This window comes from Nelusetta ayraudi, unplaced genomic scaffold, assembly GCF_046127955.1.
Source record: "Nelusetta ayraudi isolate G7.1 ecotype Tasmania unplaced genomic scaffold, CSIRO-AGI_Nayr_v1 ptg000070l, whole genome shotgun sequence".
In the NCBI taxonomy this organism is placed as follows: Eukaryota; Metazoa; Chordata; class Actinopteri; order Tetraodontiformes; family Monacanthidae; genus Nelusetta; species Nelusetta ayraudi.
The window spans coordinates 8,311,927-8,338,764 of record NW_027466120.1 but is presented as its reverse complement, the minus strand read 5'-3'; the positions used below and the strand labels follow the sequence as shown (position 1 = coordinate 8,338,764).

Here is a 26,838-nt window from a genome sequence, read left to right as displayed (position 1 = left end):
CTCCTGGCATTTGAGCCTAAGACACAAGCCAGATGGTTTGACAACTCGACAAGCCAAATGAGTTTGTAATTTTAAAGAGCCTAATCTGTAGATGGTTTGACTCTGACATCTGGGTATAAATTACTCAGGACTTTAACTGAGTTTTAAGATTTTAAAATGATCCTCAAACCAAAACAAAAATGCATGATGGTGATTGGGCATGGAGAGTTATGGTGATTTATATATCATTTTTATACATACATATATATATATATATACATATTAAGCATTCATTAAATACTTTAACAGTAAGGTTGAATGGTCTCTTTGCTCTTTTCTTTATTTATGCCATATTAAAAGTCACTGTATAATTGTTTCCTCATGCACATCTGCAGCTCCCTCCCTGTGTGTTCCCCAAATTGCTTTCTACTCCCATCTACATCTCCCTAAGGCAATGCAGCAAAATTTTGTTTAATTAATTCATTTTTTACCTTCTCATTGTTAAATATTATCTAAATAACCAAATATGGGTCCCACTTCAATTATAACAAGATAGTTCTACCACTATACAGTAGTCACATACTATGTTGGCACAAAAACCAGAATAGTACATATTGTTTCGACCTGATTGATGATTTAAATGCAATGTTTTTGTTTTGTTTTTATATTTGTTGCCCAATTATTATACAAACAACAAAAATGTGAACGCGTAAGAGATTATTCAGTGCAACAAGTCAGTCTATCTTTTCAGTATAAAAGACCCAAATGTCACGTTAGTGCATGTTTCAGTCAGTGTTCTTTGGAAGACTCACTACCAGTCTGTGCTTGCATTATCATAATAGCTTCTTTTCAAAGTGCTAAGCAGAAATGTGCACATGCAAATTCACCCACAGACACAGTCAATGACCGTCACCGTGGGGAGAGAAAATGTCCATCTCTTTAAAGCTGTCCTCCTCATTATATCGATTTCGGCCTTTTGTTATTGGGTACTGAAAATCCCAAAAGGTAGATCACTAATAATACTAATAATACCGTCTGGTAGTCACTGGTTGGGGAAAAGTCCAGATCTGGCTTTCGTTGGTGATCCTTTATTGGTCAAATATACTCTGACGTGGCAACCAGAACGGTGGATATTATCGATCAAGTGAAGAACTTTTTGGCCCTATTTTCTTTCACCACACCTTGCGGTCGACACATCCACCATTCGTTTTTCCCGTAAGTGTTCCTCAGCAACCGTGACGTCATCATCCCGGCCAATCCCAGAGCTCGGAGAACTATCGCGATGCTCTCACATTAGCTCGGTTAGTGAGCTAGCCTAGAATAGCTCGATAGTGTAGCAGCAGCTTGCAGCTCCTCTTTTAAATTGATTTCTTACAGGGATTGTGGATTTTTTGTTTTGTTTCTCACCTTACGCCTGCGAGGAAGGTTTCCCACTCGACCTTGTGTTTGCTGGGTAAGTCGCGTCAGTGCATGCACTCTGCTAGCCTAGCCAGGGCTGTTGCTTAGCAGGAAATGGATTTGTTTTGGAGGACTCGGACCGTACCCCCACATTGATTTGGACAACTTTGATTAAAAAAATAAAATAAAAAATACATCCGATGTTTAAGCACAAAAACTATTCTGTCGAGACATAATTTAATTTGCGTTTATTGTTTTCGTATTTGCGTTCAATTTTCCCAAACGCACCGTGCTTTGAGGTAGCGTGTAGGTGCAGCCTGTGACCGAGTTGTGTCAGTCTTGCTCCCATTTCGTTGTATTTTTTTTTTTGTTTGTTCTTCTTCTTCTTCTTCTTCTTCTTCTTCTTCTAACAGTTGCTGCTGCTACACGTTTCAGAACCCCAATAATGAGTTATGCTGAAAAGCCAGAGGACATCACTAAAGAAGAGTGGATGGACAAATTAAACAACGTTCACATACAGAGGGCAGACATGAATCGGCTGATAATGAATTACTTGGTGACAGGTGAGGCATTGGTGTGGAAGTGTTGGAACTGATCAGATACAGTGTGACTTTGTGTTACTGTCATATCCGTGGTGTGTTAACACGTCTTGCTTTGCTTGCGTTTTCAGAGGGATTCAAAGAGGCGGCAGAGAAGTTTCGAATGGAATCTGGAATTGAGCCCAGTGTGGACCTCGACTCCCTGGATGAAAGAATAAAGATTCGGGAGATGATTCTGAAGGGACAGATACAGGAGGCCATTGCCCTGATCAACAGTCTACACCCAGAGCTTCTCGACACTAATCGATACTTGTATTTTCACCTGCAGGTAGTGTTTTTAAAGCATCGTGATAAAGCCTTTTCAGGGTGCAGAAGTGAAGTTAGTCGTTAACTCCTTGTAACATGAGGAAGAGTGCCCCCTTGCGATGGCATGGGCTGGTATATTACAGTTAACCTTGAAGAAACACTCCTGAATAGGCCCGTCAGGTGCTGCTTCATTGGCATTCGTCTTTATTTAACACAGGAACGATTGAAATGGTTCTGCTGCCCCCTCTGACAAACTGCTAATCCAGATATCAATCCCATGTGCTTTGACTGTTTCAGCAACAGCATTTGATTGAGCTGATCAGGCTAAGGGAGACCGAGGCGGCACTGGAGTTTGCCCAGACGCAGTTGGCTGAGCAGGGGGAGGAGAGCCGCGAGTGTCTTACAGAGATGGAGAGAACATTAGCCCTCTTGGCATTTGACAACCCAGAAGAGTCCCCCTTTGGAGATCTGCTCAACATGATGCAGCGGCAAAAGGTAAACTGCCCACTTTCCACGTCCTGTTTATCACAACAGGTGTGTTCTTGTGTGTTTTCACGATGCTATATTTGCCCGTTTAACTTTTTTTGTTTGACCTACACACATGTCAATGCGCAGGTGTGGAGTGAAGTGAATCAAGCAGTGCTGGACTATGAAAACAGGGAGTCGACACCCAAACTGGCGAAGCTCCTGAAGTTGCTGCTGTGGGCGCAGAATGAGCTGGACCAGAAGAAGGTGAAATACCCCAAAATGACTGACCTGAGCACAGGCACCATCGAGGAGCCCAAGTAAACTTGACAGGCAGCAGCCGCCTTCCACGTCCCTCTAATTTATGATCAGTCAGTGACTGTGTGCCAAGCAGGTAACATATATGTGTAAAACAAATGCTTTGTTGTTTTTCCATCTTTCACTCATGAGAGGTCAGACTTAATGCATTGTGCAAACTGTATATTGCTGTATTTGCAAAAAAAAAACAACAAAAAAATAATAGGCAAGGTTTAGATCCTGAACTTCTTCTGAGTGGTCCAGCGATGGAGAGGACACAAGTCAGTTTTATATTTTGTCTTTCTTAAGCCTAAGCCTTGTGTCTTATTATTTATTATTGTGAGCATTTTGACTTTATTTTGCCAAATAGAGTTGATGGTGTAATGGAAAAAAAATGTGAATACTGTGTTTGGGGAGCAAAAGGCTTCGCATTGCAGAGGGGCAGCCTTGTCTTTATTTTAGAAAGGGGTTCAACAAGAAAGGACCTTTTTTTAGTGTGCAAAGGTCTGCTTCAGCTGCCAATCAAAAAACAAGATTTCATACGTGAAATGAGAGTATTTTTGAATTCAATTCAATCTAAAGACGAGACTATTGTATGCCACTTTTAGCTGATAAAACAATCAGTTCCAGGTATTTCATTTAGATTCAGTAATTTGATGGAAAACAAAAGTCTGCCAGTGTGCTTTCAGCTCCTTTTGAAATTTGAATGTACGTGCCAGTCTGTTGAAGAGTTCTGTGTGGAGTCTTTTTAACGTCTTAGGAAGTTAATTGGAGCTCAACGGACTTGTGAAGGCTGAGATGGCTTTACGATTGATTTATATCTGTACCTTCCCAACTACTCTTCCGGTCGTTTGGTTTTTATATTCAGAGGAGCAGATTTTATTTGATATTTTTAGCAACCCCGATGACGGGAAGACTCGTCGGCTGGTGAGAGTTTGTGGAGTCCCTTGAAGAGATCGTGTGGATTTTTCTCCATGTGTTCCATCTCGCTCTCAGAAATATGGAGATTGACAACAGCTTCTTTTTTTGTCTGTTTTTTCTTTTCTTCTCTTTTTTTTTTTTTTTAATGGTTATTGTCTCTTCTATTACAAATTTTAAACGTTTTGCATTAATCTTGACAGAATTTTCTTTTCAGTTTTGGAACGTTTCAATTTCTGAGTATTTAATTTAGCTGCATGTCAATAAGTTTCTGTTTTCACCCTGCCAAAACATTGAGTTTGCTTAGTTTGTTTACTTTCATAAAGAAAACCCAAACATGATTTTGCTGCTAATCGCCTATGCTTATTTTCTTTGATTTTCTCAGTACACATTGGCACCGACGGATACCGAGAACGCTTCAATCCGTTTTAATACACAACATTTTTAAGATCGGATTTGCAATTACAAAGAATAATAATAAATATAAATAAAAATACTTTTGTGAACACTAAATGGGATCCGAGTTGTTCATATGCAACATATCATGTAAATATAATGAAAGACTTCAACCCCTACCCTCCCCTCCAAATAGAGGAGGGTACAATCTAAGAAGAAAACTGAAAAGTGCTGCACAGGACACAAACTGCAGCGCGTAATTATGACTACCAGAGGAATGCTCGTATTGTTGTGCTCGGACGTTGCGTGGGGATTTGTGGTTGTTTGTGCGTAGATGGAAAGTACTTCACACGACAAGGAATCTTCATTTGCAACCTTTGCTGTACATCCGTCGTTAAGTCCAGAATGCGACTTGCCAGAGGCCGACTCCCTGGCTCGGACACGGACAGCGAGCTAAAGTAGCTGAACTAGTGAGTCGTTAGGAACGAACCGGTTCTAAGAAGGAGCTCTCTGAAGTTAACAAAGAGAGGCAGCTCCATACAGAGTACGTAGTTGTATTAGGGTGGATTTTAGGTTTGGTATTTTACATTCATTTTTACAGCATAGTGTTCCATGGTGAGCGTATAAATGATACACTTGATATGTTTGATATCTTGAACATTAATTTTAGCACACGATTTGGTAATAAAATAATATAAGCAACAAAAAAGAATCGAAGGAGCCGCTTGGGAGCTTTAAAAGAGCCGTCTCTCTTTAGTGAACTGAGCCAAAAGAACCGGTTCTCTAAAAGGAGCTGGACTTCGCATCACTGAACTGAACGTCACCGTGGGAATTCCCTCACTTCCTCTTCTGTGACCACGTGACTCTCCATGCCCAACCAATGCGACAACTGTGTGATCTCCCTCACAATATAAAAGTGGAAATATTGAATCATGCAAGTTCATTGTCCTGATAGCTTTTTTGACAACATTTCCCAATGACTCTGGTGACAACTATATATCTATATGGGAATTAAATGAATTTTATATATTTTTTTGTTAATCATGAGGGACAAGTACATGGCATGAGAATGGCAATGCACTGTCCACCAACACGAGCAAGAATCTCTGTACACCTCCAACAATCGCAACAGTAATGTGATGCGAGGTCCAAAGGACTAACCTGGCTGACTTAACCAAACCTGAGTAACCTGTAATGTCACTGCTGCTGAGTTCTCTGCATCCAGCTTGCAATCAATGGCGGCAGCAGCCGACGGCCCACTTCTCCAGGAAATTGTCTTGGATCAGCTGGCCCGTTTGTTCCAACAGGTACCAAGCGGCGCTGCGCGACAAGTGTGGCTCAATGGGGATAGAAGAGAAGATAACATAAATTGTTACAGTTTCGCATTAGTGTGCGTTCAACATGACAGTTGCTCTTGGAGAAAAGGGGAGACGCTCCGTCCTTTTTTAGAGGTTGTCTTTGCTGTAAGGCAACCTGTGTTTGAGCTTTTTTTAATTATATACATAGACATTTATGTTGTTGTTTTTTGTTTTGTTTTTTCTTTAAATAATTTAACAATTTTATTTCATTATTTTTTAGATTCACATGGTCTAACCGGAGAACCCCCGGCCCCCCCAAAATAAATAAATAAAATAAATAAAAGTTTTTCTCTTTATCTGTGCCGGGCTCAGTCCGAGTATCTTAGCTTGCAGGCCCATTTAGTGCATATTTGAGTGGCGCAGAAATCACTGACCTCGCCCTCTGCTGGCAGGCTTTGCAAACAGGTACTTCCTTTTTTTTCTCAGGGCAACACGTTTTACCAGTTTGGCTTCTCTGCCTGAGGAGAAACTGCTTTAGTTGCCTGTGCGCGAATGCTGCACAGACAGCAGAGAGGACAGCAGCACTACCTGAATGGCTTTCACTCACACACAAGGAGTGTACGGAAATGATTTCAGGCACCCTCTGTCCAGTCCAAAAGCCAGCTATCGATCAGATGGCGGACACCAAAACCTGTGGCCCAGGTAAGGACCAATTAGGACTAAATAGATAAGGTAAATAGAATACTGTGCTGAGATTAACCTTACTCCCTGTGGCTACTCACAGCTGAGCCCTTAAGACCATGAAAAACCAGAAAACAAAATCAGTACAGTCAAAGTGTGAGTACTCAAGATTAATAATGATAATAGATACAATACATTACATTAGTGGTATTGTAGTTGAGGCTGCCTTAACCGAGACCAAGCAAACACTGCAAAGACCAGCAATACCGAAACCAAGACCAAGACAAAGTAGACCGAGACCGAACTCAGCGTTCTGATCGACAGGATACTCATGTGAATTGTACAGGAAACACATCTTAATGGGGCTCAGTGGTACAGCATTTAGTCAGTACAGCTCTTTGTAGCCAGTGTGGCAGAATTTGATTGCTTTTTGTTTCATCTTATATATTGATTTGACTGATTGGTTCTTGCAGTTTGGTGATGTGTGTTTTTAAAATATACCAATTAATGGCAATATAGTTGACTGCCCTTGAAGAAGGTGGAGAAATAATAGTAATGATGATGAAGATGAATGTTCAAGACCAAGACTGGACCGAGACCAGAGAGCGTTGAGTCCGAGAGGGGGCCTGGACCACATGATGGTGACCTTGAAATCGAGCTCCAGACCAAGAACGGTCTGAATTAGTACAACACCACAATTTATGCAGCACTTTTCTTGGATCTCAGAGACGCGTTGCACAATATAGACCATTATTTTTGACCTGTTAATTCACATTTCCCTGTTTGCAAAATGCTGGGAGTGAACACATTTGCCTATGGTTTGTGTTTGGAGACAGAGTCCACACAGACGTGTCCTTTGCACACTCATCTTTCAACGGCTGCAAATCCTATCCATGTCTATGTGGAACCTCGGCGCCTGTTGCTTGGTTAACCATATTGAAAATTATCCAGCCATGTCTTGCCTCTGTCCCAACTCGATAGACGTGTTGGGGATTCACAACAATGTGACTGGTGGAAAGGTAATAAAACATCTAATATATGCACATTGACTCTCTGGACTTGCTTTAATAGCACAGTTTTTCAATTCCAATGTACCAGACTCAATAGGGGACACGATAAACACAGACATCTAGTATATACTATTAGTTCTGTAAACTCTTTCTTGGCCTAACAGCTTTTGGCAACATTTTAATTAAAATACACATGAAGGGCTTCAGTGAGCTAATGTTGAATGGCAAACATCTCCGTGGTCTGATGTTTGCAATCACTCCTTGTCCTTGGGCTGTAAAGCCAATAGCCTGAAAGGTGATCAGCATGATGTTCAGTGTCAAGGAGAGACATCTCAATATGCCATTGAGATGGAATATTTTATAATTCTCCCACTTATCCTCGACCTTAAAAATTGCTCATCAGCTCATCATTGCAGGAACTCATTGTATTTAGGAAGTGGAGAAACAAGTTGATTGTGTTTTTCTGGACCGACTGCAGTTGTTAGCTGACTTCTTGCTGACTTGCTAGAGCAGTCTAGTAGAGCTCGCTAGGCAGTTTCCACAAACACTAGAGCAGTGGCAGCACCAGTGCCACCTTAGCTAATAATACAGTAGGTATTGCTTCAATCAGTGATCGACATAATGCGTAAAGGCATTTAAAAAAAAATAAATACAAGCCACGAAAAAATAAATCTCATGTTTTCAAAAGAATTTTGTTCCCCTTGTTATTACAGATTAGGATACAAATGTGACTCCTCAGAAGAACAGGATTACCTTCTCCATGGAATTTGCCAAGAGAAATTTGTTTGTATAGTGTCTTAAGCGCACAACCAACCAGTCTGTCTGACATTTACACTTAATGCCTCTCTCCAATGAGATGTGTTAATGGGCATATTAGACATGGAGAATAAATGGGCATCTAATTGTTTGTGAAATGTGCTAGTAGTTTGACTCAAGCTGTCACGACCACCATGCTATCACGTGCTATATGTTTTGGGAAGGTTGAAGCAGTGATTTTTAGCCTGGGATTTGTGGTGCCTTGGGTGGGACAGGTTTGAAAACTCGCCTATCTAGTGTTTTGAGGATGTTTTATAAACTCCCTCTGTGTCGGTATATAACCTTTTTAGACCCCTGGCAAAAAAATGGAGCGTCATGCTGATCTTGGGCACCTGCCTGCTCTACTGCTCTCGGATGACCATGCCGATCTGCGTGGTGTCCATGGCAGAGTCTTTCCACTGGGGTAAGATTGACTCTGGAATAGTTCTGGGAGGATTTTTCTGGGGTTACTGCTTCACTCAGATCCTGGGAGGACATGCGAGTGACAGGTGAGCCACACATTCCACTTCAACCCGAGGTTAAAAACCCACGTGCCAGACTTTGCGTGTTCAAGTCTAAGTCTTTCATGTCTCACCAGACTTGGAGGGGAGCGTGTCCTGTGCATTTCTGCTGTGTTGTGGTCTGTGATCACCGCTGCAACTCCCGTCCTTGCCTATCTGGGCCCTCACACCCTGGCTCTCATGACGTTCACCAGATTCTTGATGGGGTTACTGCAGGGTAAGAATTTCATTGATGTCATCACGATTACAGTCAAGCTAGTCAGCAGCGCTACACTCTCAATGTCTTGCACACATTCTTTAAATAAGTAACACTTGTTTAACAGCTTTCATGGCAGTTTTCAACACACGGCAGCCGTTACCCACAACACGAGTGGCCGGCTTCATTGTCCAACATGTGAAAGTGCTCTCAACTGTAGAGATAAAAACAAATCAGTGGCATAATTCTGAACTTGAATGACTTTGTTTAGTAATGTAGAGTAGAATTCCATTAAATACGCGTTTACCAGCAGCAGTGAAACATGATATCAATCTCTATCATGTCTTTATATTGCTACTAAACTAATAAAAGTTTCATGTTGGAACATGGGCAGTTTGTATGTTAAAGTAATAACATAAAGCACCAAGTTATATGTGAAACTGTTATTTGTATCACAACATCTATCGTGCATTATTTCAATTACGACGCTGTACCAATGAGACACTTCAAAAAGTTTGATTAGAAATACATTGCAATGAAGGCACACAAAGGGAACATTGACTAAAGATTTGAATCAGGGCCCAGTCTGATCAACCAAGGTCCCCTTGAAACTGATATATATTGGAACCGACAGTTCCTATCCACAGCCACACACATACATACACACACTCATAGTTGAACGGTTTGTCTTTTCTTTTTATATTTCTTGCATTATTGAAGTTTCCCATTGAAGTTTCTAACCTTTCTAATACCTGTTGTTATTTTATTGATATAAGAAGACGAATAACAACGGCTGATTGGTTGATTGATTGATTGATTGTATTTATTTTGAGTATGCAAAAGAAAATAAATTAGACAAAACAATTCACATAAAGATATATATTCCAAAAGGAGTGAGAAGACTTAATACTTCTAAACTCCCTCCTCTTCTTGTAAAATAACTTCGAACAACTTCCTTGTCCTTGTCAACCTGTCTAGTCACTAATGCTGATGCTCATAGTCAAAATACACCAGCACGACAGCTAATAATAGTAATAATAATAATAATAGTAATAATAACGAGATGGAAATTATTCCTACGTTCTCTAGAATGCCATAAATGTGTGAGGAGGCACTTATAACAATGCCTCAAAGCTTCTCGCAGAAACAAGCTGTGATGGAATCACAGCTCTGGACTCTGCTGTCCAAACTCATGCGTGCGTCTGATTCTGATGATCATATTTTGCAGGTGTTTTCTTCCCATCGCTGGCCAGCCTTTGCTCACAGCGAGTCGTCGAAGGGGAGAGAGGCCTCTTAATGAGCCTCTTGCATGGCGGTTGCCATCTCGGGTATGTCGCTCTTGTGTGATGCTAAGCTGAGACCGCTGCATCAATACAATGAGTCTGGCGATGCAATCTTTTCTTCTGTCCACTGCTCTTCAGAACGTTAGTCGCAGGTGGGATGGGGGCCCTGATGCTGGACGGCTACGGCTGGGAGAGCATGTTTTACACCACTGGCGTTCTCTCCGGTCTCTGGGCACTCGTTGTTTGGCAGTGTTTCCTAAAAGGTACGCACGTATTCTGCCTTTGAAAATCTTTTTGTAACGACTCATGAAAATGATTTGTAAGGAGTTTGTCATTTTTTTTCCTGTCGAGTTGTGGAGGATGATGGATGAGCTTTTGTGAGCAGCATGGCTTTTTCAGTCCCTTGATGTGTTTACGACGATTACAATATCGCAATGAACTGTAATAAAATCTTTGTTGACTGTCAGTAATGATTAACAACATGAGAGTTGCCCAAGTTAGAGCCAAATCTAAACCTTGACAGCACCCAGGGGACGCAAAGTGCATAAGCCCCTCCCCCTTTGTGATAACACAAACTTGATTTTATTTTTACACTCAGAAAACAGGACGATCTGCCATGACTGGTGATACATCCCCCTACTTGTTAGTGGACAGACAAGGCCAGAACACAGAGACTGATGCAATTTGATAAAAGTAAACTTTCCCTTCGTCGGGTGGAACACGTGACACGTTCTGCTTCGTCGGAAAGAATTCCAAAATTACGGCGACCTGGAGTCCATCGTTCCATCGTTCACGGTCGAACGCTAACAGTGTGCAGCTAAATATCTTTGACACTTTGATGTGTTTTTCAGGTGACTTTGCCTCAAAACAGATGGCAAGTACGCGGCCAGTCTCCGTTTTGTCCAGATCGCTCTTGCTGAGACTTCTGAAGAAGCCCCCAGTCTGGTACTGCCCGCGGATCTTTCAGCTCTTCATCTCAGAGTCGTGCGTTTCCAGATTTTAGCGCCGTCCAATTCCTCCCTCTTCCTCTGCTTCCCCTCCGTCATTCAAGGTCCATGATGTTTGCACACCTGTGCTTAGGGGGGACCTCTTACACCCTGTTGTCCTGGCTGCCGACATACTTCAAGGAGACATTTCCACATTCCAAGGTAGTTCTCTTCTCAAACGACAAGATTCAGCTGAGGAAGACGAGCCACGCCGTCCTCGTCCCTGCACGAACTGGCCTCTGCACTTCCAGAGAACTGCAACATTCATCCGATTCCTGGATGTGTTTGTCGCCAACCTGTCTGTTCTTGCAGGGATGGGTGTACAACGTAATACCATGGTTATCTGCAATACCTTTGGCAGTCGGTGGTGGTTACGTTTCCGATTTCCTCATTAACAAAGGTACGGAGCCACGTTGTGACCTTTAACCTTTTAACAAGTCACTGTCGACATGAAACAGGAAAGTGTTCACAGTTCGTCTTGTCTCCCCTGTTGTTTAGGTCACAGTGTGTCATTCGTGAGGAAGCTCATGCAGGTATGTGTGGAGGCATGATGTTCAAACACGCTACTACAAGTCTCACAAAGAATTCTCCTCAGGCGCAGAATTCTGGGGAAGAATTCGACGCTTGCATCTTCGGCCGTGTGTGGCTTTGCTTTTCCGAATGTTTAATCCTGAATTGTCCTGATGCTCGTGTGACTTTCTTTTGCCCATGATTTTTGTTTTGTTTTGTTTGTTTTGCCCAATCAACCTTTGACATTCATCACTAAAACTGCATGACCCTGACTGTGTGTTGTCTGCATTTTGTGTCCATCCTCAGTCCTTTGCCATGGGTGTGTCGAGTTTGTTTATTCTGCTGCTGTCCGGAGCCTCCACGTGTTCCTCAGCTGTTGTTTTCGTCTCTATTGCTTTAGGTCTGTGCAGCTTCACCAGTGGGTAAGTGTTCCGTGCCTTTGAACTCTGCCTGTGGCATCTTCTCTTTGTTGGCTGGATGGAACTGAGCACAGTTCTGATTCAGTCAAATTCAACTCAGATGTATTTGTACAGCGCCGTATCAACGGTGTTATCGGAGCAATTTCATTTGTGTTCTAAACATACTCAGCGCTTTGCCTTGAAAAGTTACTGCAATGAAGAGTGTATTGACCTATAACAGTATTTGAGTGTCATTTGTTTGTGTGCATTATTGTGTGTTTTATAGTATTGTTGTTTTTATTTCAGCGGCGTGAGCATAAATGTACAAGATCTCACCCCGTCATGTGCTGGTGCTCTCTTTGGTGAGTCCCTATTTGGTATCACTGGTAACTTTTGATAGCTTTTTAAAAATGTAAGTATTTAACCATTGCTATTTATTTTTACAGGTTTAATGAACACGATGGGTGCATTTACAGGTATGTACCTGCCAATGATTTTAATTGCCCCTATTATAATAAAATGAAACTATGACAAATGCTACTCACGAATGCGGCCATAAAAATAAGAGTGGATCGATAAAAGAATGAATGAAATGTTGCACTGCATTTGTCTTGCAGGACTGCTGATGGTCTTCCTGTCAGGCTACTTGATCGAAGTGACGCTGTCTTGGACGGCTGTCTACTCCCTCCTCGTCCTCGTCAACACTCTGGGCCTCAGCGTCTACCTTCTGTTTGGAGACGCTCGCCGTCTTGACCTGGAGTCTTACAGTCCAGTTCTCGTGGTTTGACTTTCTGTCTTTGACATTCTGGCATCATGTGTGGATGACAGTCAATGTTGTGTTGGTTTAGTTAGACTTTACATCTGAATGTCGGCCTTTGATGGGAACTGTGATTTAAAAAAAAAAAAAAAAAAAGGTGGAAAATGTTGAAGGAGCTTGAAAACTGTGGGGTAACTATTGCACTTTTTTTTTGTTTGTTTTGCTGTAGGTTCTTTTTGACATCAGACTCTTGTGTGTGGAGACCACATACAATGTTTACAAATGCATTATTGTTTTTTGTAGATTTTTTTTATAAGAATGTTGACTGTAACCTAATGGTATTTATATGGAAAGCAAATATTGCTTTATTGAATGACACAATTTGACATTTAAATGGTTGACTTTGACTTTCTATTTAATGCCATCTGAGCGATCAATAAATTTGACCTAGTGTATGAAAGTGTCACATCTGCGTGATCCGTGAAATACAGATTGTGCATGTACTTGTGTAGAATGGAAAGCATTGTTTGTCCCTTTTCAGCTTCTAGTTTTGCACATTTGACGTGTGACCCAGGAAAAGATTCTAACACATTCAGTTGGTGCTATTGAACATGGTGGTTATGGGGCACGTGTAGCATTTCTGCCTGGATGGGGTATTTTTCAAATTATGGCTGTGGCTTTATGACAGCATACTGTAGACACACCATTATCATAGATAATGAAAGAAAGAATAATACAATAAATGGGGCAAATGAATTGAGGAAGGAGTGCTGCGTGAGCAGTGCAGTGTTCAGGCGCTCGTTACTTTTCACAATGTTTGTGAGAGACTTAAGGTGCAATTATTTTAACATATGTATAATAGGGCAGTGGCCCTTTGTACAGTAAATTTGAATGACTTACATGGGTAACCATCAATGCAGATAAAATAAAATAAAAATCCCACAAAGATCCCAAATGAGGTGTGTAAAATCTAATGCACACACATACATATTGAGTGTGCTGTTCACGTGTTGCAGGTTAGCTGCTAAGATGGCACACGGTTGTTTTTTTTTCTTTTAGACAAAGGGCTTTGAGACGTCGTTGGAGATGACTGTGCGCTTTTTCTCTCATTTTTACCTATTTTTAGGTCATAAACACACTTTTTTTTTTTTTTTTAATATATACATTTCTAGTCATAAAAATGAAAATATGTCTCGGCGGCCTATATGTGCTATTCAGGTATTAAGAGGGTTCTCACGTGGCTTGATTATACCAAAGACAAAACTGCACTAGCGATTGTGTGAACGGGCTCGCTCGCGTTAACAATCCCATGTGCCAGATGGACGCTGGAAATCGGGTTCGACGTCATGACGTCGTTTGGCGTCCACACCAGGACCAGGACGCCTGCAGATAATAAAGAGGCAATTCCTCGACAACAGATCGACTCTTTATCTCACGCCTTGGAAGGCTTTGATCTGAGTTATAATTATTATTATCATTATTATTATTATTATTTTATTGTAATGAGGTGCCTCTTCTACACCGCCTGCTAACAACTGATGTCTCGCGGAGCTGCGGGCGGATGTGGATGGGAAAAGACACCAGCTGCTGCTGCTGCTGCTGCTGTTGCTGCTGCTGAGAGCTCGCAGATGCACACACGGATCTTTAGGGAGACGATCGCCAACAAGGGACTCGGAATGGTTTGTTATTCTCAACAGACAGAGGGCGAAGATCCCCCATCATCCCTCCATCATCCCTCCTCCAGCCTCCTCCCAGGCCCAGCGAGCCGCCCCGCCGGGATGCGGCTCTGTCTACGGTGTTTGAGCGGGTCTCGGTCTAAGGTTCGAGGATCAGGAGATGAGGATGAGGATGAGGATTACCGCTCCTCGTGTTCACGGCGGACCTTGATTTATCAGCCATACAATTAAGGCACGCGGTGAATGCCAAGAGAGGAATCACACAGCGCCGCGAGGAGGGCTGGAGAGGAGGCACAGCGCCCCCCAGAGGACGGGGGAGGATAATAATAATAATAATAATAATAATAATAATAATAATAATAATAATAATAATAATAATAATTTTCATTTGTAAGCGTCAGCCAAGGACACTCTACAGGAACACAATGTAATGAGGCAACAGTTCAAATTTAAACAGAGAAAGAGAAATCATAAAATGAAAATATTAAAGTAAAGTAAGTACCAAAAAAAAAGCCAAATGAAACAACCCAGTTAGGAGGAGCAGCATCGTTTAAACTGACGGTTCTGAGTCTGGATTTCAATAAAGGAAGAGAGTCTGTCATTATTATTATTATTATTATTATTATTATTCTACCTATCTGAGCATCAAAGGGTATAATGCATGCATAATGCATGTTTGACAGCAACTTGTAAGTGGCTCTGTTGTTGATACATTACAATTGCTATTGAACACCTGGGTCCTAAAAAGAAGTGTATCTTAGGGAATTCAACGATGCTGTTTTGAGTAAATACAGACGTTACACTTCTTCTTATTGTGTAAGAGTGAGTGTCATGTAGCAGGTCTGATGGTGACTGCTATACATCATCCAAATGGCCAAACATGACCAAAGAAAAAAATGATTGAACAAGTTTGTTGTTTCTAAAGTGGTTTTACTTGAAGAACTGAAGGAAGTTCTTCTATGAATAAATGTAATTTACTGGTTAGCATTTTGTTTTTGTATGAATTGAAAGAAGTGTCTTTCACCCAGACACACACACACACACACACACACACACACACACACACACACACACACACACACACACACACACACACACACACACACACACACACACACACACCTGAAAAGAAATATATATGGAGACTTCAGATAAGTATATCTTTAATAATGAGCATGACCAAATCTAAGAATGTGATGGTGATCTGATACAATGATATTTGATCAAGGGATAACTTAAACCTTTTTGCATAAATTTTCTATGTTCCAATAACAGTATAATAGAACTCTAATTACTCAACAATCACACTCTCCGTCTCCTCTTTCACTCCGGCAAATGCACAATACAGCAAGCAGTTTAAATTAAACAACGAAAGTCACATATAAGTAACATATACTATAGGCTAGTCTCTGGGTTTTCAGTTAAATATGATGCTACAGTTAAAAGATTTTGAGGCAATTTCATACAGAAATGTCAGTACATTAAAGCTTACATTTTCTGAGGATGATGTCGACAAGTTATCGCAATGAAGATGAGGATGCCGAGATTATAATCAAGTTAATTAAAAGAGAGAGAGAGAGAGAGAGACAGAGAGAGAACAGAAAGGACTGGGTTTGGCTTTCGATCTTTGAGAAGCAGAACATGCAAAAAAAAATTCTTCCAGAACTGGAAACTGCGGAGGGGAAGTTTAATAAAATCACTGTGACAAACAAATTGGACATCAAATTTGTTTTGTGTTGTGACCTGAATGGACACGGCGTGTCCGTCTGTAAATCCTTCAAACGAGAAGAGGTGGGACGAAGTTTGAGAGGGTTTCCTTCAACCCTCATTCTCAAGACAAATATTAGATATTAATTTAGGGGCAGTCCAAAACACACGGCTATTCCAAATGACCTCACTAGAGCGTTGAAGCATTTTCACCATTATTCTGATCTTTTTTTTTTTTCCATTACAGAACACCAAATAGAATTTAATAGATTTTTCTTTTCTACGATGATAGGAGTCAACTGATTAAAGAAAGGATTATTTTATTTACACATAAATAATACAACTAACACAATATACTTATGTTGCTGTAATATGTTAAGATTAGGTATAAGTTTAAAAAAGTTATTTTGCTTTATTTTTATCACTTTGACTCACAGTGATAGAAAATTCTGCACTGAATGTGACCCTTTACATTGATATTATGCAATAAAATTTGATTAAAAAAATATTTGGACAAAAAAACCTATATAGGGATATGATTACTTTTTGGGGTACAATGTTGAAATAAACGTTAAGGCTCCAGCCTGGAGAGACAAAACACTGCATTTTCTCAACTTTAATGCTAAATTTAAACATAACGTAAGCCAAATGATCCATAATTCAAAATATTTTTCATAATATTTCAAACGTCACAACCTTACACTATTAAGTCTACGCATACAGAAACTTTCAGTGTACACATTCTTCCACCAGAGACAGCCCTCGCACTGAAAAAGGGCTATATAGAACTTTTTTTTTTCCTCCTTCTGATAATATAAAATACAACTGGCCACACACACACAGACCAGACATTTGTCAATAAAGTGTTGTTCACTCGTTTAAGATTAACCAATACAAGCACTTGACATTTCTCCAACACACAGACCACAGAGCGAACAGTCATTGAATATCAGCAGCATGTTGTCAAGAGATATTCAAAAACAGACGTGCAGATTTTTGTCACTGATAAGATTCCAGGGAGTTTCTAAGTTTTGCAAGGCTAAAAAACCCCCCGGAAATATATATCTAACTGAAGCAATTCAACCGGTGGAGCTCTACAGCTTCATCCCTGCACGCATTTAAAAGACAACACAAGGAGTAGGTGGGTCAGTGTCATCAAAATTAAATAGAAAAAAATATTAGTTCTCATTTTTCATTAAGTCCTTTGTACGTCTCCTTTTTAAATCTAAAATTTCATCAGCAGCTGCCGTCCGGTTACTTCTGACGATCCTGGAAAGGACAAGGGGGAGGGGGGGGAGATTTACGACTTCATTTTCCAACATCACAACCAAAGACAAGAGTCCATATGTCTGTGCACAAACCAAACCATCACTTTTTAGCCTTTTTAATAGACATGTAATGATGAGACACTATGTTTAGTAGCTTAGAGTGCAGAGCTTTTACCTGATCAATACGGGATCGGCACTGTATAGGGGCAGGGTCGTAGCTCTGTCAAGTTGAAATAAAATATCACAATAAAAGAATAAGACAGGGGAATATCAACCAATAGGCAACATCATCATCATCCATCCATCAGAATAAAGAATCCTTCAGTTCCGCTCAGGCTCAACACTCTGCTCACACATTAACATATTGTTCACAATTATTTTGCTGCACTATTTTTCACTTGCAGTGTACTGTTTTTTTTTAATTTTTTCCAAAGCTCAAAAGCGTCAACAGAACGTCACGATTATTGTGATCAACCCGAAGAACTGTTTGTAGAAGCGTCTCAACAAGTGCTGTTAAATCCTCTCCTTTTATTCATTTGTGCACTGGAGTCCACTGCACTATTCCTATTGTACTTTTCTTATTTTTGCACAATTTAATCTATTGGTAATATACTTATTTTTATCTTATCGTCTTTAAACATTCCTAAAACCATCAAGCAGGAGTAGCACCTCGGTTTTAGTTTCGTTTGCGATTCTTCCGACTAGATTCTCGCTGCGATATTATATTTGTAATATACTTATTTCATAGTTATTTTTATCTTGTGGTATTTTAACATTGATAAAAACACCAAGCAGGAGCAAAACCTCAAATTTCGTTTTTTTTCTCGTTTCCACGATGACAATAAAGGCTTCTGATTCTTCTGATCAATATAAAAAGCACATTCGAGCAGCTGGCAGTTGACACTACAGAGAAGAATCATTGGATGCAAGCTCACCTTCTTGACCACCTCCTCCTCCTCCTGCTTCTTCTCATAGTGGGAGAAGTCGTCAAAGATGGAGGTGGTGTGCTTGTACTGGGCGATGATCTTCAGCACCTGCTTGGCCTTCTCCAGGGGGACCTCCTGGGTGTCGCGCGAGTTGGTCACCGGCTTGTTGTCGTTGTTCTCCAGGCGGATGTGCCGCAGCTGGCTGTTGGGCACGTCCTTGACAAACAGCCAGCTCACGTCGAACTTGCCCTTCCACTTGTCCTGCGCCCAGACGCCGGCGCTGGTGCCGTAGTCCACCGGCGAGCGCATCTCGGCCACGCCGCAGAAGTGGCCGCTGCCGTTGACGCTGAAGAGCAGGTAGACGGGGCCCTTGGCGCCGACGGCGCGGAAGGCCGAGTCCAGGCGCTTGTTGCCGTGCTCCGTGCTGCACCAGATGGAGTACTTGATGGAGCGGTGGATGTCGTCCTCCGAGTAGCTCTTGATGATGAACACGCGGCCGTTCTTCACGTTCCAGTCAAAGTCCTTTGGGTTGTAGCTGTGGGCCGCCCGCAGCTTCTCCAGCACCGGGTGCGACTCGGGGGCGCCGGGCTCCAGGTGCAGCCCCCCGCCGCAGCCCCCGACCCCGCCTCCGCCGCCGCCTCCGTTCCCCATGACGCCGCAACCGCCGCCGTTGGACGAGCCGCTGCTGTCCAGGCTCCCGCCACCGTAGCACATGTTACGGTTGCGCGGCGCCACCCAGCGGTTGGGGGGCGCCGGTGCGGCGCTGTGGTTCTGGTAGGACTGGGGCGGCCCGGCGGGGGGCGGTGGCCCCCCCTGCATGGTCATCTGCTGCACGAGGGACTGGGCCGACTGCAGGGACTGCTGCAGGGGGGGCAGCAGGCTGGGGGCGTGCGAGTGCAGCTGCGGCTGGTGCTGCGGGTGCGCCGCCAGAGGGGGCGCCATCTTTGCCACCGGCCCTTTGTTGTCCCACGTGTCGATGTCCATGCTGTGTTTGATGGGCGGGGGGGGCATGATGGAGGCGCCGGGTTTGTTCTTCACCTTCTGCTGCTGCATCTTGGCCGGTTTGCTGGCGATGGCGGCCCACGACGTGGGTTTGGGGGGTGGCATGCCGATGGGCGTGGCCACGGCGGCCGCCATGCTGCCGCCGGCGCCGATGACCGAGCCCGCAGTCTTCACCGCCGAGCCGCTGCCGGTCACGTCCCCGCCGATTTTCAGGCCCAGCATGCCCTGCTCCAGGCTGTTCATGCCCGGTGCCTTGCTCAGAGTGTCACTGTGGAATCCCGTTTGGCCGTCGGGCACCAGGGTGCCCCCTAGGGAGCTGGGCGGGTAACTGTAACTCCCGCCGTAAGCCGAGCTCTGAGTCTGCTGGCCCTGGGAACCGCTGGTGCCCCACGCCGAGAAGGCCGGGTTCTCGGGGAAAAAGTTGAACCTGTGAGGGTAGATGCTGCTGCTGAGGCCCCCCGGCTGGCCAAACACCGTGTCGTGCATGAAGTGATGGTCTCCGTTGCTGAGAGGGGCGTAGGGGGTCAAGTACGGGATTGGTGGGTCGCCTCCTGTGGACCATGGCGCCTCACTAAGAGGGTAAGGGAACCCAATGGAAGGAGCGTAGTAGCTGGACAGGTAGGGGTCTGTCATGGACTGATAACCGTTGTTCTACAAGGAGGAATAGCATTCACACTGTATGTTAGAGGGGGATAGAGCAACGATGAGGCCAAAGAAAAAATGATTTTGTACCTGACTAGACTGGTTGGTGAGGTAAGGCTCAAAGTCTGCATCATGCACTGTGTCCTTCTGGTGGAGGGAGCCATTCTGCACAGAAACTGGAAAGGCTGCAATAAAAAGCAACGCAGTGTCATACGGAGGACAAGAGAAAACTCGAATCAACCAGCTTTTACAAAATAAGAACAGTAGAAGATATCTTTGCAGTGGTCTGAAATAACAACATAGACATCACATTACATTAAAAATAAACAATGCACAACACAGAACTGTGTACATTCTGTAATTTACACAGTTGGGTAATTCAAACAGTGTGAAATTGAATTAGTAAGAGTGCAGATACTGGTGTCAAATTGTATCAGATTCAGAAGGTACAAATTTTGAAACCATATTTTTTGTCATATTATCCCTGCGGCGTGAACTGCCTCCCATAAAGTGCAGGGACATCTCAGACTTCAATGAAAAATACTAAAACCACTGAAATCATTTTAACTACCATACATTCTTGCTAAATTTGTTGTTTACCTACTGAAACAAGATTTGAATGCAACATTTTTTTTTTCAGTAAATAAAGTTGATCTTGCCCAGAAATTTCAAAAATAACAAATCTTAGTTCTGTAACTCTTATAGTTGTTACATATTGTGAAACACAGATCTTTCGCGTCAGGTTAACGCACCATCATAATCCCTTCCTGGTCCATGCTGGGGTGTATGATATTCTGTGCATATTTATGAGATAGGTCAAAAATATAATCTTATTCATTAATAAATCAATGATTAATCTTGAACATTTCACAACAAAGTAAGCATAGCCACATAACTTTCAACAGGAAAAAAAAGGTATCTATAGAGGTACAGCTGTAATGTATTGTCATTTCTACTATTTATTAATTTATTTATTTTTAAAAGCATTAGGTTGGCAGGCAGACAAGAGTAAAATCCATCCCTTATGCAACCAAACATACCTTTGCTTGCATCCTGTCCCTTCGATGTCTGGATGGTCCCGTCAGAATGAAGGAATCAAGCAAAAGAAGAAAAAGATGAGAGAAATCTTGCATGGGTACGTTGTTATCAGTTCAGTACATCACCATTTGACATAGCTTAGCTGTACCGCACAATGTTTCGCCTTGTCTAGAAAACAAACAAACAAAAAAAAAAAGACAGATATGAGGCTGAAGCAAATGTGATGTGAAGCTGTGGAGCTGTGTGGTCCAGGGGAAGGCAGGCCTTCAATCACAGAGCAGTTCCGCTAAGCTCCACTCTTCACTTGGCTATCTATCTTCTCTGACTAGCTGCCCATGGTGGTGGCACCTCAAAGTGGGATGTCGTAAATGTGGCTTCTCCGAGGAAGCGGAAGAGACGGTGCGGCTCTCCGCAGCTTACCTGAGGGTCAATGCTGGCGGCAGACATCATTCGTCCACCAGGTGATGTTTCAGAGCGAAGCCTCGACAAGACGTGCAGTGCAGTGTGAGCTGAGCTGTAGGACCAGGCTAGTAGTTGGTGGAGCTGCTCCTCTGCGCTGCTCTGCTAACTGGCTAAACACATTTAGCAGCAGCGGCTACGGACCGGCGTGTCTGCTCGGAGCGAAGGCTGTTTCTGGTGCTGCTCGTTTCCCCCCGCTACCCCCACAGCGAGTCCTTGCCGGGGTTTCAATCCGCTCCGAGACCCCCTCACCGTTAAATGAGAATAGCCTTGGTGGTCCTGTTCACTTGCTCCAATGGCAGCTTCATCCGGGCTATTGCTAAAGCGGAAGTGACGTTATGACGTTGATGAAGCGTCCGTGGCTACCTGGCAGCAGCAGCATTTTGCAGCAGCTACTTTTACGCTGTTGTCGTGTCGCGCTTGCAGACTACAATTCTGGTGTTAGTTCACTTTTATTGAAACAAAAAGTTTGGAAGCTACGATCACGACCTTTTGATACCGGTCTGTTTGTACTGACGGTCTTACGGAGCAATTAAAATCAGCATAATCTGCATTTCATTCGAGATTCGGTCGTTTCGAAGAAAATAATACAACATTTCTTAAAAATAATAATAATAATAAAAAAGTCACCTCAGTTTTACTGATAGTCACACACACACACACACACACGCACACACAACTAAATATTTGGAGACAAAGTCACGCTTTTTTCAATGAATTTTACGGAGGATTGAAAAGGAATATTCTACCTCTCCATGTTATTACATCCTTGATGTACCATCATGTACAATCTTTAATGACGAAATAATACATTTAATTTTATAAAGACAAAATGTAGTCTTCATGAAGGTAAACTATCATCATCATCATCATCATCATCATCATCATCAAGAGAACTTAGACAGAAACATCATAAATATTGAAATTATATATATTTATAAATATCTCTGCAACCTTGAGTTCAGGAAGAAGAAGCACGTAATCAAAATGAAGGGATGGATATTTATAAATATTCAAACCAAAAGATTTTGGTGATGATGTGAAAGTGGTTTCCATTTTAGTTGATTCCGTCTTTCGGTTTCCGTAACGACCTCACACCTTTGCCGTTATTTATAATCTAGAAAATAAAAGGGGGGGGGGGGGGGGATACATGTGATGCTAAAGCATGACAGGATCAAATGTGAGCACATAAAAGCTGCTGACCTTTTCTTCAAAAGAACAAGGAGGGTTTAGGTGGATGATGAAATTCACCAGCAACTAAAAAAACAACATTAAAAACTTATGAGTAAAGGCTTAATCAAATGTGGTTGGTTTGGTTTGGTTTGGTTAAACTTCCTCCTCGAGGCCATACTTACAGCTGTCTTCCGCCTCCGAAAACACATTAACGATGTAGCAGGCATAAAAGAATCCGAGAAGCTGCAGGGAAAAAAAAAAAAAAGTTCATGTGGAAGAAATTTTTTTGTATTTGGACTATTAAAAGATAAAACAATGAATGACACAATACCCATTTAAATAAAACTGAAATACTTAAATACATTTTAATTTTTTTTTTTTTTGCTTAAGTATCAAGTACAAGTTCAAGCATTAATGGATGTACTTGGATGAACTTGGAGGAAAAAGTGTGTGATTTTAGACACATCTACGTATTAAAAAATATTTAAAAGATTAAAAATAAACAAATAAATAATACTGATATGAATACTACTACTAGTACTACTACTACTACTACTATGAAGATGGCTATGACTACTAATACTAACAATAACAATAGCAACAACAACAATGAAAATAAAACGCAGAGAACAATACTACTGTAGTGACTAGAAAGCAAACCGGGTTTGACTTTACACCTTCCTGCAACATGATCGAAACATTTAAACGTCTCATGAAAAATAACTATAGTAACAGGAAACTATGAAACCTCTTAGTGAAACCCTACGTGAAATTACATTGCACCAGACTCACAGATATGAGTAGCTGAAATATGCAGTGCAACACTTCAATGTACTGATATTCCAGCCAGCAGCTCACGACTGTGGTGAGCTCCAGGTTTTGTTGCTTCTGCCACTCGGCAGCAGGAAGGTTGTGGCTGCGGCATCCAGGCCCGTTGTCCCTCCACCACGAACGGTGTGACGTCACACCAAGTGAGAGAACATTACTTTCCTGCATTAACACAGCAGACAGAAGGAAAATAAATCGGTGAATTCAACTTTTAGCCGCTCGTGTTCTTAAAACACATTTCGATTTTTATGGCGACCTCAGTCTTGTGGGAAATGGTTTTGTAAGAGCCAACAAAACTATATATTACTCAAGATATGGACTTTGAGCTGAACGACCTTAGACTTGACCTGAGGCATGATGACATTATACTCTGGATGATTACAAACAATGTCATCCAATCAAAACAGAGAGATTGTTTAGTTTTTCCCCCAGACATTTCAACCTTAATTGCATTTTTTTTGGGAACAGATAGGATAAATGCATATATAAATATACCATGTGTTGTTTTTTTTTTAGTTTTATTTTAACCATAAAATGTCAATCGATAGACTGATGAATGCACTTCAGAGTCTGGACGTATAGAGACAGTTGTGACCATCAATAATGTAAAGGAAACCAGTTTAAGGTTGTGTGTTGGCACTGCAAGGCAATTGTCACCAATGAAATGAAACAAGAGAGAATAAAAGTGTTTCAGAAAGGCTCAATAGAAGTAAGCAAAGATAAATAAATCGGATAGTTTTGAACTTTCTTTTTCTATGATCTTTAGTGCCAGGCAGGCAATACATTGCTACTTCACAACAATTTACAACAACAACAACAACAACAACAATTTTACAAACAAACAACAAAAAAAGAAAATCTATTGATGATTCTGTGTGCGTCCTCACGCGACAGTGTCTTTGTGACGACAGTGTGACTTTAAGTGTTTTTTTTTCTTTCCTACTCTCTAATTATGCAACACAAACATGATCATTAGACCAACCTTTGAAAGGCCTCCTAGATCCAAGTAGAGGCAGCTGACAAAGACATTCCAGCCAACCCACAACAGCATCCACAGCAGGTACTGATACCAAGACACAGTCGTAGAAGTTTAGACCAACAAAAAAAACAAAAAAAAAAAGCAGTGGTTTTGTTTGCCGCAATTGTTTTTCATTCCTTATATAATTCCCAGGAAGAAAAAACAATCAACCGCATCTTTGCAGGTTCGCTCAGTAAAATATTAGTGGTTGTTCAATTTATCAATAAAACAAATAAAGTACCAATCAAGTAACAAGTTTTCTTAGACAGAATGCTACGTGCTGAATTTGCACCTTCTTCAAAGGTTGACACCATCAGAAGAAAATAAACAATGGTAAATGTTATTGACATACAATATATGATCATTTCATTGGCTTATCAACATGCTTCAGTCAGACCGTACTTTTGACAGAATTCCTTTACCAGTATAACGTAGCGTGATGTGTACTGGATGACACCAAAGAGGCCCAAGATGACCACAATGATGTGGAAGAAGTTGATGATGATAGGAGCCCACTGGTAGCCCAGGAAGTCAAACACCTGCCTCTCCGCAGCAGTGATCTACCAGAGCCAACAGGAATTGCAGGAGTTTATTCACTCAGGTTTGCAGCCTTTTTTTTTTTAATTTTTGGTCCTACACTCTTTCTTTGGAGTTGTCATAGCAGCAGCATGGTGGACAAAGCACGCTGATTCATAGCGGGCGTCATTGGATGTTAGGGCTTCAGCAGTAATAAGGGAGGGGGCAGGGTGGGAAACACAGAGGAGAGGGAGGAGGACAAAGTGGGTGCAGCTCTTTAATGTGATGCTTCTGGTGAGCAGTCTGTGCTTTTCAATCAGCTTCATCTACCTTGAATATTGGATTGAGAGAGGGGGCAAACCTATACTATATGTGAACTGTAATTTCCAATAACTTCAAAAGGTGGAAATAGAAAACACAAAAACAAACTTTGAGAAATGTCTTCGAAACCTGCAAACAAAGACGTGGCAGTTGTTTCACCTCAGAGGAAAGAACCAAATTGTTTGCACAACAGAAAGTTCAGACAATGTTAAACGCAAACCCAATGGTTAAAAAAAAAAGCGTAATGTATGGGCAATTTATATTCTACATCTTGAATGCAGGATTTAATTTTGAAACAGACTACGAAAAGGTTGAACTTCAACACACGTAATTGTTGGTATTTCAAGGAACATGCTTAGATTTGATTGTTGATGCATGCGTCTACGTGTGATGCGTCACAAAGGGAGAGGAAACATCTTACCAACTGCAGGCAACACAGGGAGATGAGCGTGCATCGCACCGAGCAGCACCCCATCCTTTCCGCTCAGGAAAAATGGAGAAAACTGCTCAAACACAAGGAACAAATCTGCACGGCTCCATTACCAGTTGTGTGTGAGAGGGGAAACGCACCAAGTGCACTTCACCACCTCATGAAGGAAAAAAAAAAACAACACACGTAGGGGCCGTCCCGGTGGGAGAACTACAGAGGATGGGGGAGGGGCGGGGCTGTATGAGGAGCTATTAATGCCGCAGAGATGAGGGTCGAGGTGCAATGACTCAAAACTTGACCAAAATTATATTTCCTTCTTCTTCTTCTCCTGCCAATAATAATAATAATAATAATAATAATAATAATAATAATAATAATAATAATAATAATAATACATCAGAAGAATTATTTTTCATAACATTATATCTTATATAAAATATATAATATGTCACAACAAGATTTCACTATATTGACATATTCACTGATGCACATAGCATACATTTGGTTGATGTCTGCTCTGGTATTACAGACAAGGAGTATAAGTAAGATAAGTGTTGTCAGACAAGGCACTCAATTTGAGACTTCCTGATTTAATTATTTATTCATGTAGAATATGACTGTGCTGTGCTTTGTAGTATATTTTTTGACATACATTAAATGAAGAAAAAGATTTGCGGCCATTTGTAGCTATGACAGTAATACTGTTTATATATATATATATATATATATATATATATATATATATATATATATATATATATATATATATATATATATATATATATATATATATATATACATATGGTATTAGTATTTATGAATGTGCACGATGGATATACAATCTAGGTATATGTAGTGTTAAAATGGCTCTATCCGTGCCCCTTCCCGGGAGACACTTCCGTCCTCCGCCTGTGGCATGAATAGATCCTCATACAGCAACACCATTTCCTGCAAGCTGATAGGTGGCTGTTCCTCTGCGATGACACGAAGCTGCCAACAGGGGGTGGTAGAGTGGCGGCCCTTCAGCCTTTCACAGCAGGTAATAGGTTTATTGAGAAGTTAAGGACTATTCTGCTTTGTCCACATTAATTGTGAATTGCA

At 41.6% G+C, this 26,838-nt stretch overlaps 4 protein-coding genes across 5 annotated transcripts; 2 read left to right on the top strand and 2 right to left on the bottom strand.

The window, feature by feature from the left end:
* The first annotated feature begins 1,243 nt into the window (after positions 1 to 1,243).
* Positions 1,244 to 4,415, top strand: LOC142898749 (glucose-induced degradation protein 8-B homolog). Of its 2 annotated transcripts, none has more exons than XM_076041922.1 (5): positions 1,244 to 1,432; positions 1,791 to 1,940; positions 2,048 to 2,244; positions 2,520 to 2,717; positions 2,838 to 4,415. In XM_076041922.1, exons 2-5 carry the CDS (start codon positions 1,823 to 1,825, stop codon positions 3,009 to 3,011), a joined length of 687 nt encoding a protein of 228 aa, XP_075898037.1. In that variant the 5' UTR covers positions 1,244 to 1,432; positions 1,791 to 1,822; the 3' UTR covers positions 3,012 to 4,415. The 2 variants fall into 2 exon arrangements, with proteins under 2 accessions (XP_075898037.1, XP_075898036.1); XM_076041921.1 differs by having other exon boundaries at positions 1,245 to 1,432; positions 1,813 to 1,940.
* A 1,716-nt stretch (positions 4,416 to 6,131) lies between these two features.
* Positions 6,132 to 13,195, top strand: LOC142898748 (voltage-gated purine nucleotide uniporter SLC17A9-like). Its single transcript, XM_076041920.1, has 13 exons — positions 6,132 to 6,298; positions 8,394 to 8,591; positions 8,681 to 8,820; positions 10,028 to 10,127; positions 10,221 to 10,345; positions 10,934 to 11,027; positions 11,134 to 11,230; positions 11,381 to 11,468; positions 11,567 to 11,601; positions 11,885 to 12,000; positions 12,283 to 12,338; positions 12,423 to 12,452; positions 12,594 to 13,195. Exons 1-13 carry the CDS (start codon positions 6,189 to 6,191, stop codon positions 12,761 to 12,763), a joined length of 1,359 nt encoding a protein of 452 aa, XP_075898035.1. The 5' UTR covers positions 6,132 to 6,188; the 3' UTR covers positions 12,764 to 13,195.
* A 2,360-nt stretch (positions 13,196 to 15,555) lies between these two features.
* Positions 15,556 to 21,817, bottom strand: ythdf1 (YTH N6-methyladenosine RNA binding protein F1). The gene is made up of 6 exons (XM_076041826.1): positions 21,413 to 21,817; positions 20,995 to 21,022; positions 20,045 to 20,139; positions 18,320 to 19,963; positions 17,560 to 17,604; positions 15,556 to 17,385 (listed from the first exon to the last, which is right to left on the bottom strand). Exons 1-6 carry the CDS (start codon positions 21,440 to 21,442, stop codon positions 17,371 to 17,373), a joined length of 1,857 nt encoding a protein of 618 aa, XP_075897941.1. The 5' UTR covers positions 21,443 to 21,817; the 3' UTR covers positions 15,556 to 17,370.
* A 411-nt stretch (positions 21,818 to 22,228) lies between these two features.
* On the bottom strand, positions 22,229 to 25,904 carry nkain5 (sodium/potassium transporting ATPase interacting 5). Its single transcript, XM_076041827.1, has 6 exons — positions 25,729 to 25,904; positions 24,893 to 25,030; positions 24,435 to 24,515; positions 23,417 to 23,614; positions 22,807 to 22,867; positions 22,229 to 22,568 (listed from the first exon to the last, which is right to left on the bottom strand). Exons 1-6 carry the CDS (start codon positions 25,780 to 25,782, stop codon positions 22,558 to 22,560), a joined length of 543 nt encoding a protein of 180 aa, XP_075897942.1. The 5' UTR covers positions 25,783 to 25,904; the 3' UTR covers positions 22,229 to 22,557.
* Between the last annotated feature and the right edge of the window lie 934 nt (positions 25,905 to 26,838).

What these genes read in the sequence shown, in the direction of transcription:
- LOC142898749 (XM_076041922.1), top strand. Translation starts at nt 1,823, where the DNA reads ATGAGTTATGCTGAAAAGCCAGAGGACATCACTAAAGAAGAGTGGATG. An exon ending in AATGAATTACTTGGTGACAG is followed by an intron (nt 1,941 to 2,047) that starts GTGAGGCATTGG and finishes TTGCGTTTTCAG; the next exon opens with AGGGATTCAAAGAGGCGGCA. An exon ending in ACTTGTATTTTCACCTGCAG is followed by an intron (nt 2,245 to 2,519) that starts GTAGTGTTTTTA and finishes TGACTGTTTCAG; the next exon opens with CAACAGCATTTGATTGAGCT.
- LOC142898748 (XM_076041920.1), top strand. Translation starts at nt 6,189, where the DNA reads ATGGCTTTCACTCACACACAAGGAGTGTACGGAAATGATTTCAGGCAC. An exon ending in CATGGCGGTTGCCATCTCGG is followed by an intron (nt 10,128 to 10,220) that starts GTATGTCGCTCT and finishes ACTGCTCTTCAG; the next exon opens with AACGTTAGTCGCAGGTGGGA. An exon ending in TCGTGAGGAAGCTCATGCAG is followed by an intron (nt 11,602 to 11,884) that starts GTATGTGTGGAG and finishes GTCCATCCTCAG; the next exon opens with TCCTTTGCCATGGGTGTGTC.
- ythdf1 (XM_076041826.1), bottom strand. Translation starts at nt 21,442, where the DNA reads ATGATGTCTGCCGCCAGCATTGACCCTCAG. An exon ending in CCGCCAGCATTGACCCTCAG is followed by an intron (nt 21,023 to 21,412) that starts GTAAGCTGCGGA and finishes GGGACCATCCAG; the next exon opens with ACATCGAAGGGACAGGATGC. An exon ending in GGGACAGGATGCAAGCAAAG is followed by an intron (nt 20,140 to 20,994) that starts GTATGTTTGGTT and finishes TTTTTATTGCAG; the next exon opens with CCTTTCCAGTTTCTGTGCAG.
- nkain5 (XM_076041827.1), bottom strand. Translation starts at nt 25,782, where the DNA reads ATGGGGTGCTGCTCGGTGCGATGCACGCTCATCTCCCTGTGTTGCCTG. An exon ending in CCCTGTGTTGCCTGCAGTTG is followed by an intron (nt 25,031 to 25,728) that starts GTAAGATGTTTC and finishes TGGCTCTGGTAG; the next exon opens with ATCACTGCTGCGGAGAGGCA. An exon ending in CATCACGCTACGTTATACTG is followed by an intron (nt 24,516 to 24,892) that starts GTAAAGGAATTC and finishes TCTTGGTATCAG; the next exon opens with TACCTGCTGTGGATGCTGTT.